The 21,648-nt window shown below is 37.4% G+C and overlaps 1 protein-coding gene across 1 annotated transcript; it reads left to right on the top strand.

Annotated features, from left to right (window-relative positions):
• The first annotated feature begins 681 nt into the window (after positions 1-681).
• On the top strand, positions 682-21,193 carry PCDH10 (protocadherin 10). Its single transcript, XM_052655020.1, has 5 exons — positions 682-3,309; positions 4,927-4,985; positions 5,534-5,640; positions 13,825-14,130; positions 21,153-21,193. Exons 1-5 carry the CDS (start codon positions 682-684, stop codon positions 21,191-21,193), a joined length of 3,141 nt encoding a protein of 1,046 aa, XP_052510980.1.
• Positions 21,194-21,648: the final 455 nt, after the last annotated feature.

The following is a 21,648-nucleotide window of genomic DNA, read 5'->3' as shown; positions in this document are numbered from 1 at the left end:
GACAGAGAAAGGCAAGACTCTGACAGCCAAAACAGACAAATAGAGCGAAAGAGGAAAAAATGGCAAGAACATCCATCCGGAGAAATGAAGAGAATGAAAGTTTTATGCTGCAGAGCCATTCTATGCTTTTCCGGCACAAAATTCCCTCGCTGTTTTTAAGCCCTTTTGCATTTGCCAGCCGTTGACAGTAAGAGGCATGTTCAGCGGTGCCAACAGCATCTCCTCTTCCTTCTCCTCTTCCTCTTCATCTTCCTCCTCCTTTTCCTTTTCCTCCTCCTTCTTCTCCTCCCATCAGCGAGAAGACAAACCGAGGACAGTCTTGAAATACCGAAATTTCCTCCTTGGGATTTGCCAGCGCCGCGTTGCGCCAAGACTGTCGGAATAAAGGACGCTGACTATTGTATTATTATTTTATTAATTGGTCAGTAGGAAGATTACAGATGAGGAAAGGGGACGCCTGTCACCCTTCCTGCTCTAAGATTAAATAATGAGGTTGAATTGGGGGAAACCCTAAAATGAAGCAAAAGAAATAAGATTTGTAAGGACAGAAAGCCACAGGAGCCCCCCCCACATAGCGCACTTTTATTTGTATTTTTTGAGATTTTTTTTTTTTTCGTGGTGGTGGGGGAGGTGATTGGGTGGCTGACTGGCTGCGGGAAGCTGCTTCCTTTCCCTTTGGAGATGATTGTGCTATTATTCTTTGCCTTGCTCTGGATGGTGGAAGGAGTCTTTTCCCAGCTTCACTACACGGTGCAAGAGGAGCAGGAACATGGCACTTTCGTGGGGAATATCGCTGAAGATCTGGGCTTGGACATTACAAAACTTTCGGCTCGCGGCTTTCAAACGGCGCCCAACTCTCGGACCCCTTACTTGGACCTCAACCTGGAGACCGGGGTGTTGTACGTGAATGAGAAGATTGACCGCGAGCAAATCTGCAAGCAGAGCCCGTCCTGCGTCCTGCACCTGGAGGTCTTCTTGGAGAACCCCTTGGAGCTGTTCCGGGTGGAGATCGAGGTGCTGGACATCAACGACAATCCCCCCTCCTTCCCGGAGCCGGACTTGACCGTAGAGATCTCTGAGAGCGCCACGCCGGGCACCCGCTTCCCCTTGGAGAGCGCATTCGACCCAGACGTGGGTACCAACTCCTTGCGCGACTACGAGATCACCCCCAACAGCTACTTCTCCCTGGACGTGCAGACCCAGGGGGATGGCAACCGATTCGCCGAGCTGGTGCTGGAGAAGCCTCTGGACCGAGAGCAGCAGGCGGTGCACCGCTACGTGCTGACCGCGGTGGACGGGGGAGGAGGGGGAGGCGGAGAAGGAGGAGGAGGCGGCGGCGGGGGAGGGGGCTTGCTCCCCCAGCAGCAGCGCACCGGCACGGCCCTACTCACCATCCGAGTGCTGGACTCCAACGACAATGTGCCCGCCTTCGACCAACCCGTCTACACTGTGTCCCTACCAGAGAACTCGCCGCCTGGTACGCTCGTGATCCAGCTTAACGCCACAGACCCAGATGAGGGCCAGAATGGAGAGGTCGTGTACTCCTTCAGCAGCCACATTTCGCCCCGGGCACGCGAGCTCTTCGGACTCTCCCCTCGCACCGGCCGGCTGGAGGTGAGCGGCGAGCTGGACTACGAAGAGAGCCCGGTGTACCAAGTATACGTTCAAGCCAAGGACCTGGGCCCCAACGCCGTGCCTGCTCACTGCAAGGTGATAGTGAGGGTGCTTGATGCCAATGACAACGCGCCGGAGATCAGCTTCAGCACCGTGAAGGAGGCGGTGAGCGAGGGCGCGGCGCCCGGCACCGTGGTGGCCTTGTTCAGCGTAACCGACCGCGACTCAGAGGAGAATGGGCAGGTGCAGTGCGAGCTGCTGGGGGATGTGCCGTTCCGCCTCAAGTCTTCCTTCAAGAACTACTATACCATCGTGACCGAGGCCCCTCTGGACCGAGAGGCGGGGGACTCCTACACCCTGACCGTGGTGGCTCGCGACCGGGGCGAGCCTGCACTCTCCACCAGTAAGTCCATCCAGGTGCAAGTGTCAGATGTGAACGACAACGCACCGCGCTTCAGCCAGCCGGTCTACGACGTGTATGTGACCGAAAACAACGTGCCAGGCGCCTACATCTACGCGGTGAGCGCCACAGACCGTGATGAGGGCGCCAACGCCCAGCTAGCCTACTCTATCCTGGAGTGCCAGATCCAGGGCATGAGCGTCTTCACTTACGTGTCCATCAACTCCGAGAACGGCTACCTGTACGCCCTGCGCTCCTTTGACTATGAACAGCTCAAGGACTTCAGCTTCCAAGTGGAAGCGCGGGACGCCGGTAGCCCCCAGGCGCTGGCTGGCAACGCCACTGTCAACATCCTCATCGTGGATCAGAACGACAACGCTCCTGCCATCGTAGCCCCCCTTCCGGGGCGCAACGGGACTCCGGCGCGCGAGGTGCTGCCCCGCTCGGCTGAGCCCGGTTACCTGCTGACCCGCGTGGCCGCGGTGGACGCAGATGACGGCGAGAACGCCCGGCTCACCTACAGCATTGTGAGGGGTAACGAAATGAACCTCTTCCGCATGGACTGGCGCACCGGGGAGCTCCGTACAGCGCGCCGGGTGCCAGCCAAGCGCGACCCCCAGCGGCCTTATGAACTGGTGATCGAGGTGCGCGACCACGGGCAACCTCCCCTGTCCTCCACCGCCACCTTGGTGGTGCAGCTGGTGGATGGCGCTGTCGAGCCCCAGGGCGGGGGCGGGGGCGGGGGCGGGGGGTCAGGAGAGCACCAGCGCCCCAGCCGCTCCGGCGGCGGGGAGACGTCGCTGGACCTCACCCTTATCCTCATCATCGCGCTGGGCTCGGTATCCTTCATCTTCCTTCTGGCCATGATCGTGCTTGCCGTGCGTTGCCAGAAAGAGAAAAAGCTGAATATCTACACGTGTCTGGCCAGCGACTGCTGCCTATGCTGCTGCTGTGGCAGCGGGGGGTCGACCTGCTGTGGCCGCCAAGCCCGGGCGCGCAAGAAGAAACTCAGCAAGTCAGACATCATGCTGGTTCAAAGCTCCAACGTACCCAGTAATCCGGCCCAGGTGCCGGTGGAGGAGTCCGGGGGCTTTGGCTCCCATCACCACAACCAGAATTACTGCTACCAGGTCTGCCTGACCCCCGAGTCCGCCAAAACCGACCTGATGTTCCTTAAGCCCTGCAGCCCATCGCGGAGTACGGACACTGAGCACAACCCCTGCGGGGCCATCGTCACCGGTTACACAGACCAGCAGCCCGACATCATCTCCAACGGAAGCATTTTGTCCAACGAGGTAAGGCTGAAGCGAAAGGACCACCATCTCTCATCTCCTCCATCCGAAAGCCTCCTCTAGCCCGGCCCTTGTATCTCTGGTGCACTGTGTATTTATTTTTAGGATATTAGCTTATTTGTATCTTTGTGGGGGCAGGAATGGAAAGCCGCCTCTCCCACCCTTTCCTGTGTAACTTAAACTTCGTGTTGTCCCTAATTTTCTGCGCTCCACCCTTCCACATTTATTTTCATCCCCCTTCTCTGGTGCTTTGCCACCTTGGACCCTTCTTCTTCCCTCTGGCATCTTTCCTTTAAAATCCTAGTCCCCTCACCCCACCCCACCCCACCCCAGTCCTTTCCCTTCTTAGAAAGCTGGAGGTAAAGGAGAAAGTGCCCGAGGGGAGAGGGAAATACAGGGAGGGACCTTCTGGCACTGGCAAAGGTCTTTTTTTCTCTTTGCATTTGTCCCAAGCATAATAAAGTTAATTGTTTAGCTTTGTTTATCGATGCCTTCAGTCGCGTGTAAAAAGTAAGCTATAGATTGTTTAACTTTGCACAGTTGTCTAAACTCGAATGCATGTTTTAGTGAATGAGTTATCAGATCCTTGTTCTCTGAACTCGGGTTGCAAAAAAAAGCCTTCAGTTCTACTCTGGACAGCATTTACAGACGTTTTCTTGAAGCCCAACGCCCACACAGTGTGAATTTGAATGAAGTTGCTTTGGCACAAACCCCTGTAAGCGTAAACTCACGGAAAGGCTTCAACAGTTCTTGTCTTACATATTCCTTTTAGCTAATAATCACCTTCTTGCCATCGTTTTTGATGAATCACTGCTGTTGGCTTTTTTTATCAAAGAATTTGGCTTGTCAATTCCGATTTCCTTTTTTAAGATGGAGAAGTGGCAAAGTTGAAAGGAGGGAGGGAGAGGGAGAACAGAGTTGATTTCTGTAAAAGAAAGTTTGGACCGGAAAAGGTGTGTGTGGGGTGGTGGAGGCGGGGAGGAGAATGCAGAGTGTGTTCTGAGGGGGAAAGAATTGGGGCCAGAAGGGAAGCGGGTATTATGAACTCCTTTTTTGGCAGGTTATTTTATTTATTTTGAGTCTTAGATATTATTCATTGACTTTCATGAATATTTGTACAGCTCATTTGTATCTTAAGCACATTTTGAAAATAAACAACAAAATAATTCCATAAAATATCCAACCTTTTTGCTTATTGAGCGTGCTGTTTTTCTTGTGTCAACCAGTATGCTACTAAACACTTTTTTAGGCCACTGGAAGAAAGACTGCAGCGTATATCTAGGTTGACTCTATTGGAGACAAGGGCCAGCTATGAGGTTATTAGCATTCTCTCCTTAAAACACACAGACACACACATACACACACACACTTAAAATTGGCCTTTTATTTGTGTACTTTCTTAACCTTTACTGAAAATCTAGATATGCAAAATCTGCATATCTTCTTGCCTTTACTAGCACTAGTCTTTATAAAAACTAGTCTGAGGTCTTAGAACAGCTTAGAAATTCCTTAAAAATGTACACAATTACTTAAGCTACAAATAGTTCCTAGCCTCAAAATCAGACTGTTAGTTAAACCTATAGCCTTCGAATGCTCTTGATTTATCTATTTTTTTTCTAGACTAAACACCAGCGAGGAGAGCTCAGCTATCTAGTTGACAGACCTCGCCGAGTTAACAGGTATGGACTCCTTTTTTTTTTCCTAGCTTGGTATATAGACAAATTACGACCTACTAAAAGTAGGAATTAGGTATTTATCCAATATAAAAATAGAAAATGATAAAATATTTCCAATTAGGACAGGACATAAGTATTGATTATATTAGGTTTTCTAGACAATAAATTAAAAAATATTGGTGTGTTTCTTTTATATACAACCACTGAGTATATTTGAATATTTTGTCAGTTTACACTCCTACACTGCTTCTGATAATCTTTCTAATTATTCCAGACATATACATATATATCTGTCCTATGAAAATGATACAAGCATATGCTTAGCTCCAATCATAGAATAATGATTGAACTTTACATGCCTTAAGGGCTCAAACTGACTGCTGATGCTCAGTGTTGGAGAGTTAGGCTTCAGGTTTTAAAAACTAGCTTTAAGCAGAAATCAAGAGCTACAAGCATCTGCAGCACCATAGGTGACCATGTGGTGGCAGAAGAATGTTTTCTGTGTTTCTACAATCTTTTTTATTCTAATATTCACATTTTTGTACTTCTAGTTCTGCATTCCAGGAAGCCGACATAGTAAGCTCTAAGGACAGTGGTCATGGAGACAGTGAACAGGGAGATAGTGATCATGACGCCACCAACCGCGGCCAGTCAGCTGGTAAGTGTGATTAAAGGGCGATGCTGACTTTTATAGTGGATTTTTTAAAAATAAATCCTGAGAGCACGACGTTTTAGGTAGTTTTTAGTGTTAGTAAACCTACAGAAAACTGGTGTCATCCTATGTTGACAATTGTATACTCAAAGGGACTTGTAATACAGTCTAGTGTTCCTTTAGAGAATGAAAGTTAGAAATTCATTGTGGAATACGTGAGATCACGAAACTTTTATTTTTTATGTCATGTTCTTTCCGGGAATTATATTGCATACAAAGGACATAGATTTCTCACCTGGTCCAGTCCCCAGTCTTCAGTCAATTAAGCTATTATTAGACTTGCTTATGGATGAAATAACAGAAGATGGATGAAATTGGTTGACCTGCACAAGGTCACAAGAGGATAAGTGGATGACTGGGAACCAAAATCCAAATTTTCTCATTTCCAGAGCAATGCATTTTACATATCAGTGAATATTGAATGAGAGAAGGAATGGTGATTAAAAGTCATGAATAGATTGAAAGCAGGATTTCCAAAGCTGGATTCTTAGGCTTTGAGACATTAGTAAACATTTGATAATGTACATTTTCTGAAGCATTCCTCATATTTTCAACAGGATCCATGTTCAAAAGTTGATCTCTGGGTGTATTTGCATGTAAAGCTTGAAGGTATTCCCTGATGGGAGTTACAATGTGATACATATTTTTTACTTTGTTTTACTTTATTTTACTTTACTTTTTTCCTGTATACATGTCCCCTTTAAGTTTTATAGATCCTGATAACTCTAGTTACTAATAATTAAAGAAGTCACTGAAAAGAAATAAAATATGTACCTTAAAATAATGAGAACAATTTCACAAGGTTTGGATTTTCTTTCTACTTTGCATTTCAACGATGAAGGATGCTTTTTGAATTTTTTTTTAAACTTTTTCTCTTTCAACTGAGTTTTGTGTTTATCTGACACATACAGCAATGCAAAGGCAAGCTGACTTGTGTCACTTCTAAAAAACGCCCATCTGTTTGGAGCTTGAACTTCATTCACTTGAGCTTTTAAGGTTTATTTTGGTTAGTGATTAAGCCATAGGGAGATGGGGATCTCATTTTCAAGGTAACATTGATCCTCGAGAGCACCCATTCCTTAACACACTCCATGGACCTCTGAAAGGTGTTGAGGCAGTGTGTCAAAGGGCAGTACCCGCCCCACCGTCGCCTGGCAGCCATGGTGGCTGCAGGCCTCTCTCTTGGCTCATGTGTGGTGTGTCTGAGGCTGCCTTGGCCTTGGGAAACGCAGGCAGGAGGAGGGGGAGAAAAGACTGCTCAAGGGTCTCTTTATATTGCTGCAAGTCATTAATATGCAGACCTAATGAGACTTGAGAACTGCCAAGAATCCCCGGAGGTCCCTGCCCCTTGCGGGCCTTCACGCTAAGTGAACAGAGCATCTATTTAGTGTCTGGGAACCTGACAACAAACCAGATCTTGCCAGAAGTTTATATTTGAGTACAAAGTCCCTTTCATTTTTGGCCTATATATGACATATGATTTATTGTTATCTTTTAAAAGGTGTACGTTTGGAATTGCTCATTCCTATTCTTTTTTCAGTTTCTAATTTCATAGTCAGCCGTTTAAAGCTTTTGAAACAAAATGTTTAACATTAAAATAAAAAGAAAATTCCCCGCTGCATGTTTCCTTGTGGGTGTATTTTATTCCTTTCCCACTCCCCCTTACTTTTTTTTTTTTTCTGTAGCACTCCAGTCTCAATGAACATTTCAATTAGTTTAGTTCCTCAGACATAATGAGCCATAATAACTTAACTGAAGAAAGAGAAAGAAATAAACATCTGCAAAAAGTGCTAAATTTGTAAGATGGATGGGAATATGTTCTTATCAATGTGCCTTCCCAGCGGCTCTTTTATTTCGCAAGCACTCAATGTTGCCATTTTGATAGCATTACTTACAAATTATTTGAGATATCAAAACATTTGAAAATGTTAAATGCTAAATTGTGTTTGGAAAACATGTTTAAAAGCAGGGTAGTTTTCATTTTTCTTATTAAAATGGCAAATTCTTTTTTTCTGTCTTTAGGTTTTTAACATGTAAGAATATTACAGAGTTAACAATCTGTGGATCTATTTCATTAGCATTTATAGGGTTGCCACAACATACTGGGCATAGTGATAGCTGTTTTTGAATTATATTAACACACTTGTATTAAGAAATAATTACACATTTGTGTGCTGAATTGCAGTCAGATTTAATATATCTAGTTTCATTGTTAAAATGATTCTGCATTGTTTACCTTTTAAAGTATAAAACCCTAAATGCAGAGAATTAAGATGCCTTTACTTAATGACTTTTTTCCAGTCCATTCTTTGTTGTGTACTATAAACTTCACACCAAGTAGCTAGAGTTAATTTCCTAAAAGTTAAGCCTATCTCAGGCAAACAGTTACATCTGCTTTATTTCCTTGTATAACCAGATATTGATGATCTTCCAATTTTGCAATATTTAGAGAATATTCTTCATTACACATCTGTTTCCAGGGTTAGGATATGAAAAACTTTTGAGCTAATAAGCAAATCCCACTCAACTTTAGGTTTTAAAGGGGAAAGTTAGACTATCATGGAAAAACAACACTGAAAAGACACGAATTCTGAATTCTCTAGTTTGAACCTCATTTCATGTTACATAGTATACACTGTTTAGCTTAGTTCTTCACCTGTTTAAGCTTCCTAAGTCTTTATTTATTCCCACTTTCATTTTCCGTGTTAACATTAATTTGTATTTATTTATTTGGATATGCCTTCCGTTTATTCTTCTATGAACAGTTTTCTTTTTTGTTCTTTCTCCCTCTGCCCCACTTGCTTTTCTCCTCTCTAAGCCATTTGCAGTCACCAATTTTGTTCATAGAAGGGCTTTAAACACGGAGGCAGCTGCACAGAGAATCACATAAGCTTTTTCAGTTTTCCACTGCACCTGGCTCCATGTGTGGAATTCTTCGACTTGACCACTGGTCTGTGGCACTTTCTTTCTATAGCCTTGTCAAGGTGCTTTCCGTTTTTTTCAGTGCACTATTGATGTATTGGTTAGGTATGGCAGAAGTCCAAGGAGATGTGGTAAATGCTTGCATAAACCATCACAAGGGGAGAAACTGATTAATCGCAGCTTAAATAGCCAAAAAAAAAAAAAAGAAAAAAAGCCAAAGTGAACTTAAAACTAGTATATGTTCAATTTTATAATACCATTAGATTAAAAGATAGATTTTTTTTGTCTGATTTAAATACTGATACAACATTTTTAGCTGTATAGTCTTAAACATTTTAGTATTATTGGAGGTAGATTTAAGGAGATCTATTTAGCTGTAAGTAGTTGTTTCCCCCCGCCCATTTATTAAATACTTACAATGTACACACTAAGATTAAATTTGAATTTATTTTTAATAATTGACCTTCTTAAAATGTATATTGAAAAAAACCCTCATAAGTTAATGTTACTTGTTATAGTTTACCTGAAAATTTTCAAATTTCTCTTCTAAATTTTTATTTTATTTAAAACGCATGTTAGCTTCTAAAAGTGTTTATTTCTTAACTAATTATTATGAGACTTGTACATGACACATGGTCAAAACTTGACTATAAATTTAAAAAGTGATTTATATTGTCAGTGTCTTCATACTAGTAGAAAAACATATATCATGAAATAAATTAAGCCATTGTACTACTACTGCAATATCAATAAGAATTTTCGGCCTATCATAAACTTAAAAGTTTCCCTTTCTCAACTCCAATAAGAATTTAGATATTGGCAGTTAGCTTCTGGCTTTATAAATAAGGTGAATTTATACCATAGTCTGAATAAGCAAAAGCTTTTTGCTCAGGTTTCTGGTGAAAATATGAGCTACAACTAGGTAATGCAGAGACATTTACAATTGAAAAAGATATAAGACAAATATTAAGATAAAATGAAGAAAAATATAAACATATTGAAATATGTTAGATAGTGAGAAAATTTTGATGTGCATGTTTTGATTTTTTTCATAGATGAATTATGTTGTAAAATCTCTGTTACCGAACCAAACCAAAAACTACAGAAATTTTGGTGATTATTTTTAATATCTCTAATTTCTCCAGTGTTAAATAATTAAAAGAAAATTTACAATTTCATCAAAAATATGTGTGTTGATTTTATAAACTAATTTATCATATTTGGGGAAAAATACATTTTTTGAAGGTTTGTTACATGAGAAAGGTCCATGTAATTTTATTGTATTTAATTCATCAGGAAACAGAACAAATTGACTATAATTACATTTTTTAAATCACAGTTTGTTCTCAGTGGTAATATCACAGCCTCTGACTATAAGGGATCAAGTTACTTGCTAGTGTAAAAAGATGTATTTTAAAATTTGTCTAAATATATCTCTATATAACAGGCAGTCTATCACTTCAGCTGTCGTGCCATGTAGAGCAGACCATTTCCAAGAAATGGAAAAAAATAAATTGCAAATAAAATCTGTATGTTGAAATGTTTCTTTAGGAATGACCAAAACTTCATAACTCAGGTGTGGCCTGTAGTTTTCTGCTATACAAGTCTCACAGGTTCTAAAATAAGGGCATTTGAATGAGAAAAATAAATGGTGTTGAAGTTATTTTCTCTTGGGCCTTCAACCTGAGATGTTAAAAATTTCCAAAAGCAGTGTGAAAGATAACGCATTTTTAAATGTCCCAGGTACTGAAATACTTGGCATTCCGGTCCTTTGTGCAGTCATTGACCACCACAAAACTTAAACATGCCTCTGCTTGTCTGGTCATTAAAATAGTATACTTAATGGTGTCTGCTGCTGCTGCTGCTTCTGCTAAGTCGCTTCAGTCGTGTCCGACTCTGTGCGACCCCATAGACGGGGGCCCACTGTCTCTGGGATTCTCCAGGCAAGACACTGGAGTGGGTTGCCATTTCCTTCTCCAATGCATGAACTAGTGATATATGAAAAAAGATAAAGTCATTTTCATCTTTCAGTGGCTCCCTAAGGTGAGGCCAGGTAATGGGCACAATTTATTTGGTTCTCAAACTATACATTTGAGACGAAAAAAAAATTTTTTTTCAATGAATATTTCTAAAACTTATTTGAAATTTACTGATATACATTTTATGTGATTAAAAAAATTGTTTCTACATCTGACATTTTCGTCATGAGAAATTAGTACACTTGTTTTGTTGGTAAAACATGTGAAACATATTCATGCACAAGGTGTGCCATCTTCTGTCTCCTTGTAGTTACATAAAGCTGTGTTATCAGTATGGGGATCCCACTTTAAAAGGAGTAGCTCATAAATTTATGAGGAACATTATGAACAAGTGTTGTTCCCCTTTCAGGCAGGTGACACTATTTATCCAAGAGAAAACTTTATCATATTTCTCACTGTTCTTGTTATGCACATGATAATTTTTTTGTACAGGTTTCAAGTCAGAGAACTTTATTTCATCATCTAAGGGAATTTTAACTAGCGTCTAATAAGGCAAAGAGGCAGAAAACCATACACTTCAAGAGAAGAAATTTAGCACAATTGAATATCAACTAGCCATGAAAACAAGTTCTAATAAAAGTACCTTCTAACATCTCATAAAAGTACCTTCAAATATCTTAAAGATAATGCAGAGACTAGATCATTAAAACTTTTCTGTGTGATTATCATATTCAGAATTATAAGAATCCTTGGGTACAGTGCTCGAAAAGATGTGAAATACTATTAATGGTCTCATGAGGTGTATTTGAAAGGGTTTTATCAGTTATGTGATGAAAAATTGTATTAATTCCAAATTTTGCATTAGTACGCATCTTTATCAGGATCTGGTAATATAATTCTATCTTAATATTTGAATTTTTCCATCAACTTCAAATTTAATATGATATAAATTTATTTTTAAAATAATTGCCCATAATTGACTTTTAATGGTACCTCTAGCTATCAAAAAGACCTTTTATTCCTTATCAGACTATATATAGGGAGTGTTTAGAGTACAGTGAATCAAAATACAGATCTCTCTGGTTCTATAGCTTCTAGTTACCTGCTGTGTCAGTGTGCATCAGGGATATTCTTCTTCCCTTCCTCTTTTTTTTTTTTTCTAATACCTATCTCCTGATAGGAATAAGATAACTTAACTTCCCTGGTGTCTAGAAAATAGTTGACCTGTTTTACTTGCTGATCGTAGTCTGATTCCTTATCCCAGCTTCAACTCACGTTTATGTTCCTCAGTAATGCACTGATCAGTAATTTAGTTCTGGGTTTATGCATGACAATTATCAATATATTATTATAATCGAAGTCAGATTTAGCATTATACATGCTGCCGCTGCTGCTGTTTAGTCGCTAAATCATGTCAGACTCAGTGTGACCTCGTGCACTGTAGCCTGCCAGGCTCCTCTGCCCATAGGATTTCCCAGGCAAGAAAGCTGGAATGAGTTGCCACTTGCTTCTCCAGTAGATCTTAGTGCAAGGATTAAACTCCCCTCTCTTGCATCTCCTGCTTGGCAGGCAGATTCTTTACCAATAAGCCACCTGGAAAGCCCCAGCATTATACACAGTTTAGTTTAAAATTTAAAAAGTCATTATAATGTGAGATTAATATATGATAAGAAGTTTGGTGTTATATCTTTAAACAATTTACATAATTAATTGTTTTAAACTCCAGAATACTTGAGGATAATCTGGGGGCTTAGTAATTATGCAAAAATTATTTTTGTATTACATAAAGAGCTGTTAACATATGCATATAAAAAAGTAAATTATTGTGTGTCAGGATTTTACAAACTAAAACTTGCTCAAGAGCTCAAATCACTCATAATATTTATAGAAGAAACAATCAAGTGTCTTCATTACACTCTCTTGATTAAAAAAATAATCCATGGCTTTTTCACACCAGGCATTGCATGCATTTGAGAGTTTCTGACGTACAGAATAATCACTCTTTGGTTATTTCTAATTGATCCTATTTTTAAACATATTTAATAAATGCATTGCTCTGTCTAGAAACACATTAAAATGTGATTTTTGTTTGTGTGCTTACTTTTTTACATAATGCTAGTTATCAAATTGAATAACAGATAGTATTCTGTAGTGCCCCAAAATGATATTTTGCTTAAGAGACTGAGTGAGCTTTCTTGGGTCATAAATATCATGTTTAGTATTCTTGTCAGTCTACAGGAGACAATGAAACTTGAAGATGTCATTTGAAATCTTGGTATTCTAGGATCAGTAAGCAAACATTTCTGTGTTGTCTGGGACAAGTGTTTTCCAATATAGAACAAGTAATAAGGTATTCGTCAATAGCGTCTGTAGCTGACTCACCTTGCACTTGGTTACCTTGGTTTCACTAATTACAGTCATTTGTTCTGGGCTTGTCTAAGTGGTAAATGATAAGCAGTTTGTAGTAATATGGACTACAAGAGTGTCACTGAAAAATAACTTGTAGGAAGTCATTTTCTAAGAATCTAAAAAAGCATGCTCTTGGCCACTCTTATTTTATTCTTATCATTTATTGGTGTATTGATATGTATGCCCTGTTTCTGTTGAATTTCACTTTTTATTTCATGTCTAGATCTTATTATCTAAATATCATCACTCACGCTTCCCATATTTCTTCCATTTTTGTCTCTAAGGAAAAAAATATAACTTATCATCATTAGAAATTACAGGTAATGAAGGCTTTCCACTTGGGTTTTATTTTTTCTGTGACGAATTTCAGAGATTTTCTTTTTTTTAATATTCATTCTCACTATTTTCTAATTATTTAAATAATTTAGAGTCAATATTTTCCCTCAACATCCTGACCAGTTCAGAAACATCTATCTCAAAATCCTGTTTGCCAAGAGTCCTACCCTCTACAAAATAATATAAAGCGATTTGGGGCTCCTGTCAGGTTAACACAAGAAAAATCTGTTAAGATACCTTTACCCATTACTCTTTACATTGCCTGTAATTTTTCACTTCTAAGCAGGGAAGATTCCCTGGAGGAGGGTATGGCAGCCCACTCCAGTATTCTTGCCTGGAGAATCTCACGGACAGAGGAGCCTGGTGGGCTACAATTCATAGGGTCACAAGGAGTCGGACATGACTGAGCCACTGAGCACAGACACAAGCAGCTGGTTGTGTTGATAAAGTCTCCATTTGTAGCTTCTCTGTTTTCTGCTCACAGGTATGGATCTCTTCTCCAACTGCACCGAGGAATGTAAAGCACTTGGCCACTCAGATCGGTGCTGGATGCCCTCCTTTGTCCCTTCTGATGGACGCCAGGCTGCTGATTATCGTAGCAATCTGCATGTTCCTGGCATGGACTCTGTTCCAGACACTGAAGTGTTTGAAACTCCAGAAGCCCAGCCCGGGGCGGAGAGGTCCTTCTCCACCTTCGGCAAAGAGAAGGCCCTTCACAGCACCCTGGAGAGGAAAGAGCTGGATGGACTGCTGTCTAATACACGAGCGCCTTACAAACCACCATATTTGAGTAAGTATTACATAAAAGGCTGTATCAAAGTCTTCCCTTTCAGGAAATAAAGTTCAACATGCCCTTCTTCTTAGTAAAAATAGAATTCAGGTTGTTTTCAAAAACAAAGATAAAAGTGACTCCGGGATGCAGGCAGCACTTTACAATACAAAAACGAATATACTTAACCGGAAGACAGGTTCCTGGGTTAGTATATTAAATCAAACATAACTTCTGATGTTGTTGAAAACATTTTTCAAATGATCTTCATATTTCCTTTGAGTATTGCTCACCTGTTTACTTGATTTCCATGTGTTTTAAAGGGCTTATGTAAGGTGGAAAAACGTCTCGACACAATTCACAGAGAAATTTTGTTTTCTTATTGATACCAGCATTATTGCTTAGTCATCCTTTTCCCATAAAGACATTAAACATGTTAGGCTAAGTTCAGAATACACTGCAGCCATCAGTTTGATAATTTTGCATAGTTTAGTAATATGTTGGCATGGATTCAAGTCACTTATCACAATCAGAGGAACTACATGATGAAAGCATATCAATACAGCAATATTATTCTTTTATTTACAACAATAGGTTCTTCTTCTAATATTGAAACTTTGATAATTGTACTCAGCTCTTTCGATTTGGGGACCCTAGTCTCTAAGTGGATTATTTTATACAATCAGCTGAAAAACAAATGCTTTAGGATTATTTATTATACTTTATTTGAGGGTCTTGATAAGGAAATTATTCCATTTATTCTCTGCTGTAAAGGAATCTTTACTTTTTAGTTAATGGTTAAATACCACTGATAATTCAATATTTTGATCAAACCACATCAACTAATATTTGATAAAAATGGAAATTATAAAAACTTAATCAAAAAATGATTTTTATCTTGTACAGCAAATCCAATGTACATGTCATTTTCGTACTTTCATCTTCCAGTGCAAAAAATAAAAATAATGTTACTATAAATTAGAAACAAAAATGAACCACTGCAGATATATCATTTCTTTTATGACTTATGAAGTGGGATGAAAAAATACTTATATGAAAGAAAATACCAGAAGAATTTAGCCCTTTTATGTAAATATGAAAGTCATGGATTAAATACAAGGAGGATAAGGATATGACTACAACTCTAGATATTGATAAGAAGAGTTATTATCTTATTATTACAAATGTGAATCTGCCATTGAATACATGCATTCTGATAGCAACAATGATCAAATTGTGTATTTAGAAGGATTGCATTCAGTTTTTCAAATCACTTAGGAATGACATAGTATATTAGCATTTCAGAATCAAATAATTATGCCTCTATGAATTATTGATATTTGTTTTGCTTCATTTTATAAAGTTATGAAATATGAGAGCACAAATATTTAAAGAAGGTATTTTGTTGAACTATCTAACAAAATATCTTATAGATGTAATTTGGATGCTAAAGTCCTAATGTTTAACTTACACATCCGAGTACACTATAATTTAAAGGAGCTTAAAATCAAATTTTAATAAATAAGGACTATGATTCACTCTTTGCCCCTCAAACTAAATTTTGGATTTAAAATTTTGCTTACCAAAGTTTTCCAAATTTAAAACCACATATTCTCACTAGTGTTTATCTTAAAGTGAGAATATACACTACAGAAATATATTACCAGTAATGTCAAGGCAAAAATTCAAAGTGTATATGATTCAGAGTAATTCAAGTGTGTGTTTCTAAATAAATATACAATATTTTCTGTTCGCATATATTACCTGGTAATTCTACATTAAATATAGTGAGAAATCACTTCACCCTCTTTAACTCTTAGTGAATACCAACCTTGATGAAGCTTCATTTACATTATAGAACTGAAATTTTGAACATCTATAAAAGTCTTTCTCTACTGACTAGTTCTTCTTTTTATTTTTAAAAATTATGGTAACAGTTTTTGTTGATAAAAATTTTCATGCTGCATATATTATAATGCCAATGTCTCTACTTTAGGAGTCTAGTATTTTCACTTAGATCCTTGATTTCAGGGATTATGAAATGTGTTATCAGTTATATGTACTGCTAGAAATCAAAGAATGCATGTATTATTTTACAAAGAAAATTAAGATTTTTTTTGCATATTTTCCAGACGTGTTTTATAATCAATTAATTTTGAGTAGCAATTTATGTCTTCTGTTTTAGTCAGCTCAGCTCACATTGCTCAAAATTTAGGATTTGAGGTAAAGTGTGACCAGGATGAAAACAAAGCAGAAAATTAGCTATTTTGCTGTTTTTATTTATACTCTCCTCAGTTCTTCATATAACTTTAGTCATATCTGAACTTTTTTTAACTTCCAGTGTTTAATGTCATCTTAGACACACAGTTATCTTTAAAATTACCTTGTGCCTCTGACTTAATAAGCGTAGTCAATTTTATGCTTAATCTAACTATACAAACTATATCAGAACCATCCATTCCTGAGTATTTTGTCCCCAAATTCACATAGTGGTAGCTGTTAATATGTCTATCATTTATCATCAGAAATTAAAATATTCTCATCTTCTAAATTGAAAAGCACGTCCCTTATGTTACTAAAGAAACTAAAAATTAGCACTAAATACCTTTTTTAAAATCAGAGTGTTTAAATAATTCTTGAGAAAGCAGTTTTACTTTTGCTAAACATACATTTAGTTTTTAAATGAACTTAATGTACATTTTTATGTTAAAAAATGTAGCTGTATATTTAGTTACTTATGTGAAGCCCTAAAAAACACCCTTATGAGGCTAGTACTATCACTTAGAAATGATCCCAGGGAAATGGTGATACGCTTAATAATACAAATGAGGTCATTGTCTGTACCCAAGAACTTTCCATTTCTACACCTCTGATTGCTAGAGTTAAAATTAAAAATTGGAGGAAAACAACTTTTACACAAAAGTGTGTATATACATGTTTTAAAAATATACTTTGTATTTCTAAATAACTACCTTTATTCAATTTTATTTCTTCCTTTTTCAATGTATAAGAAAAGATCCATGAAGAGTATATACAATGCACTTAATGAAATAGAACTTACTTTTTTTAACCAGGAGTAATTTTGAACTTATCTGTTAATACTTAACATCGTTAGTCATGAGCACTTTACGACCATGCCGTCTCTTATTTGTGTTATGTTGTAGATTTCTAATACTCTATCTAGTAAGGATCGAAGGAATACACTGAAAGATTTAGAAAATAAATTTAGACATGGTCATACAGTGTTTAGATTTTATTTTAAAATGTTAGTAAATTTTAGCTTAGCTTTACCTTTAATTTTTACTAGAATAATAACAAATAAAATATAACCAACTTTTAATCAAAGTTAATAATTGTTTCAACACTTGCTAAAATGAAATAAAAATATTCTCTGGAGTTTAAAATTCCTTATATTCTTTCATATGGAATTCAATAATTTCTTTAAAACTATAAACATGTTATTTAAAAGTAACATGTGTTCCAAGTGACATGATAAGTTAAACATAAAGCAATCTAGCTAGTCCAAGCAAATAAGGAACATAAAAATAATTTAAGTTCAAGAATATAACTAGTAAAAGTTATATCATTAATGTAGTTTAGAAAATCCCAATATTTAAATTAGTATATTTAATACTGGGGACTTCCCTGGTGGCTCAGACCGTTGAGTCTGCCTGCAGTGTGTGAGACCCAGGTTCGATCCCTGGGTTGGGAAAATCCCCTGGAGAAAGAAATGGCAACCCACTTCAGTATTCTTGACTGGAGAATACCCATGGACAGAGGAGCCTCAGTTCAGTTCCGTTCAGTCGCTTAGTCCTGTCAGACTCTGCAACCCCATGGACTGCAACACTCCAGGCTTCCCTGTCCATCACTAACTCCTGGAGTTTACTCAAACTCATGTTCATTGAGTCGGTGATGCCATCCAACCATCTGATCCTCTGTCGTCCGCTTCTCCTCCCACTTTCAATCTTTCCCAGCATCAGGGTCTTTTCAAATGAATCATAGGAGCCTGGCAGGCTACAAAGAGAAGTCACAAAGAGTCGGACACGACTGAATGACTTCACTTTCATTTAACATTATTTTTGTAATCTTTCTTGCTCATGATTTTGGCTTCACATTTTGAACATTATCTCTTCAGATTTTTTTTTGTCTGGAAGCAAGTATATCTTTCAGTTTAAATCAGCCTAAACAATACAGTACTAAAGATATAAAGATTTGTGTTTTGGAAACCTGTTGATTTCTTGTCAAAAACATAATCGTTCCCTAAGAACTGAAGACAGTTATAAGATAAATGACTAATGAAGTTTCATCTAAAATGTATTGGTGAAATATTTCTTTTATTTGTTTAAGGAATCATACAAAATAAATTATATTGAATAGAGTGAAAAAGCCTACATTGATATGATTTTTTAAAAATCCTAAATCCATGAAATTTTCTACAGTCCTAGGACTGTAGGAAACCATCTATTGAAAAGTGTTGCAATTGATTCTGTTTTCATATCAAATAACATTTATAGTGGTCCAGGCATGTCAAAAAATTACTCTAGCTGTCTCCTGACCTAACTTTGTTTTTGCCTACTTTGGAGCCCTTTTGAAATTTCAACCCAAATCATATATAACATTAGTGTTAAGAAAAGATGTCAGAATTTGGAAACATTGCATTTAAAATACTGCTGCCACTTTAACTTAGACTTTTCATTGGTGACCATCATTTTAGGAAAAATTCTTTTTTGTATCTATATTATTTCTACCTAGAACTTCTTAAAATTGTAGAGTATATTTTGTTGAGTCCCACCTTTTCCAATCCTTTCATTATTTCAGTCTGCCCTCTAAGTGTTGAAGTCAAGATTGTGTAGGAGCATATATAGAATTCAAAATAAAATGACTTTTCTTAGCAGTACAGATTACGCTTATATCCATGTATAGTGTTTTCTTTGGGATTTGTATATTCCTCTAATGTCATAAACATAGCTTCACTTTACCAAATATTAAATTCCACAAAAGGTATTTTTATATGTGGCCTTTTTAACATTTTTGTTTTTTAGGTCCATACATTACTAAATGAATGGACATCTTTTTCAATATTTTTTTCCTTTTTTTAAAATGGATGTGTTTTTCTGTTCACTTTTCTTCAAGTTGTACTGCTTTTTTAAAAAAATATCCTATTTCTGAGATTTTTGTTCTCTCACTAATCTTCATAAAAATACATCTAGATTTGTGAGCGTAACTAATTTATTACTTTTTTTAGTTTATCTCTTTGTGACAAACCTCTGGTCTTTGAATCACACCAAACTTTCTAGTTTTCCATTAAATTCTTTTATTTTGTAATTATAAATTAATCTCTCATAGTCAAAAACGTTTACTCACCTCAACTCTGTGAGCAGGAAACGTATGACAACTCAAGATCAGAAGAAACCTGACCCTAGTTCATATTCTCTATATATCTACTGTTAGAATTCAATGTTCACTGAATTTTACAATATTACACTGTTTTGAAAAATGGTAATCTATTCACAATTCATATCATTATTCCAGTTAACTGATGCAGCAGCTGACTGGAACCTTCCTATACTCTAGATAAGTGAGATGTTATAAGATTATGTTGTTTCTTCTCCTTTAGTTGTTGAGTAACGATCTTCTGTAACTAACATGATTTAAAGTGAAAGATGCAAAAATCTTCTGAGGTGCAGATATGAAACAGAGCAGTTCATTTTAAATCTATACATCTGGCAATTTCTGTGGACAGTTTGCATTTTACTTATTTAGACAGCAGTGCTTCTCTTACACTATGTCATTTAAAAATTTGTGCCTTTGGGTGAAACTAGTTAGTAGCCGATACTTTCTTGGCATATTTAGACTCATTATGCAACTATACATATTATAAGTGCAAAGTAATTATGTGATGGGAAATGAATTAATGGATGAATAAGTGTTATTAAAGTAACCAAATTTTCTTTAATGCTGTCATCGTATTTTAATTTACACACACGTCTACACACAGTTTTGATATCTCTTGGAGAAGGAAATGGCAACCCATTCCAGTAATCTTGCCTGGAAAATCCCATAGACAGAGGAGCCTGGCAGGCTACAGTCCATGAGGACACAACAGAGTCAGACACGACTGAGCAACTAAATAACAGCTACACACAGTTTTGATATCTCTAGGCAAATTATCCGGTAGCTCGGCGGTAAAGAATCTGCCTGCCAATGCACAAGATGGGGGTTAGATCCCTGGGTTGGGAAGATCCCCTGGAGAAGGAAATGGTAACCCACTCCAGTATTCTTGCCTGGGAAATCCCATGGACAGAGAAGCTTGGTGGGTCACAGGTCATGGGGTCACAAAAGATTTGGGTACAATTTAGCGACTGAACAACAACAGGCAACTCTCTTTATTCAATTAATAAAACATGTTTTAAATTGCTTATATTTCTCTCTAAATAGTGTCTGTAAGCTTTTATGAGGGAAGACAGAGTTTGAACTCATTCAAAATACTGAAATACACCTAACAAAAGTGTTTTGTGAAATATGATGTATTTTTAATACCTTAAGATTTCAAATTTCTTTTGATTTATTTGAAGAATTGAATTCATATCCTAAGGAAGAAATATGTTTGTTTTTATTTCTTAACTCTCTTAGAATTTTAATTGCTCCCCTTTCTGTCTGTAAAACAATACTTTACGTTTTACTTACTAGCAACTTTCGTACATAAGCTCTCATCTTTCACATTTTTTAAAGCTAGTATATGTTCCTTTCTTTGCTCTGTTACAGTTACTTATTCTTCTTACTTAGTTCCCAGGTAGGAGGTGTTTATTTGTGTGTTATTAATTACATTTTTTAATTTATTGATACATGGTTAAATAAAATATTGAAGGTCATACAGAAGAGACAATTGATAAAACTAATTTATATATTTATTCAAAGTTTTACACTGATTAGTAAGTGATTCTTTATCTACATAAAACCATTCTTTTTGTGCACACTTTGCATTTTATTGAATTAACATTTAGCATATTAATATTATTTATATACCTCATTTTATATTACAGATCATTTTCATTCTTTTTCTTATTTTGTACATTGGAAGTAAATCCACATAAGCATTTGTCCATCACGTGAGCCTAACAAAGGAAGATTATCAGTTAAAATATAAATAGAATTATCAATCAAAAGGAATATCTACTTGGGAATTTTTCCTGCCTCATCATTCTGAAGATCATGGATCAAAATTTAAATGCATTAATTTATAAAGATATTGTATATAAGTCTGGAATTTACAACTTCAATTGCTTATAAATATCATTAAACATTGTTCAATACTCAATGTGCCAGACTTTTTTTGAGTGAGTCTGCGTCTTCTGAAATCCTTTTAATAGGAATTAGATAGCATCATTTAGACAATGTAGTTTAGAAACTGTTTAGGACCATAAGGTTCATTGTTCAAGATTAGATAATACTACTGAATCAAGTCTAAACTCAGCATAATGTGGATCCACTTAATGCTTCCCAAATAACATTAATAATAATAATCTTGGAAGTTTTATA

The sequence above is a fragment of the Budorcas taxicolor genome, chromosome 17 (genome assembly GCF_023091745.1).
Source record: "Budorcas taxicolor isolate Tak-1 chromosome 17, Takin1.1, whole genome shotgun sequence".
NCBI classification, from domain to species: domain Eukaryota; kingdom Metazoa; phylum Chordata; class Mammalia; order Artiodactyla; family Bovidae; genus Budorcas; species Budorcas taxicolor.
Note: the sequence above shows the minus strand (reverse complement) of the source record. Positions and strands in the feature narration are given on the sequence as shown.

Bases quoted from the DNA above. Each gene is read 5' to 3' on its own strand.
- PCDH10 (XM_052655020.1), top strand. From the start codon at position 682: ATGATTGTGCTATTATTCTTTGCCTTGCTCTGGATGGTGGAAGGAGTC. The intron at 3,310-4,926 runs GTAAGGCTGAAG...TTTTTTTTCTAG, and splicing joins GAAGCATTTTGTCCAACGAG to ACTAAACACCAGCGAGGAGA. The intron at 14,131-21,152 runs GTAAGTATTACA...TTTATATTACAG, and splicing joins TTACAAACCACCATATTTGA to ATCATTTTCATTCTTTTTCT.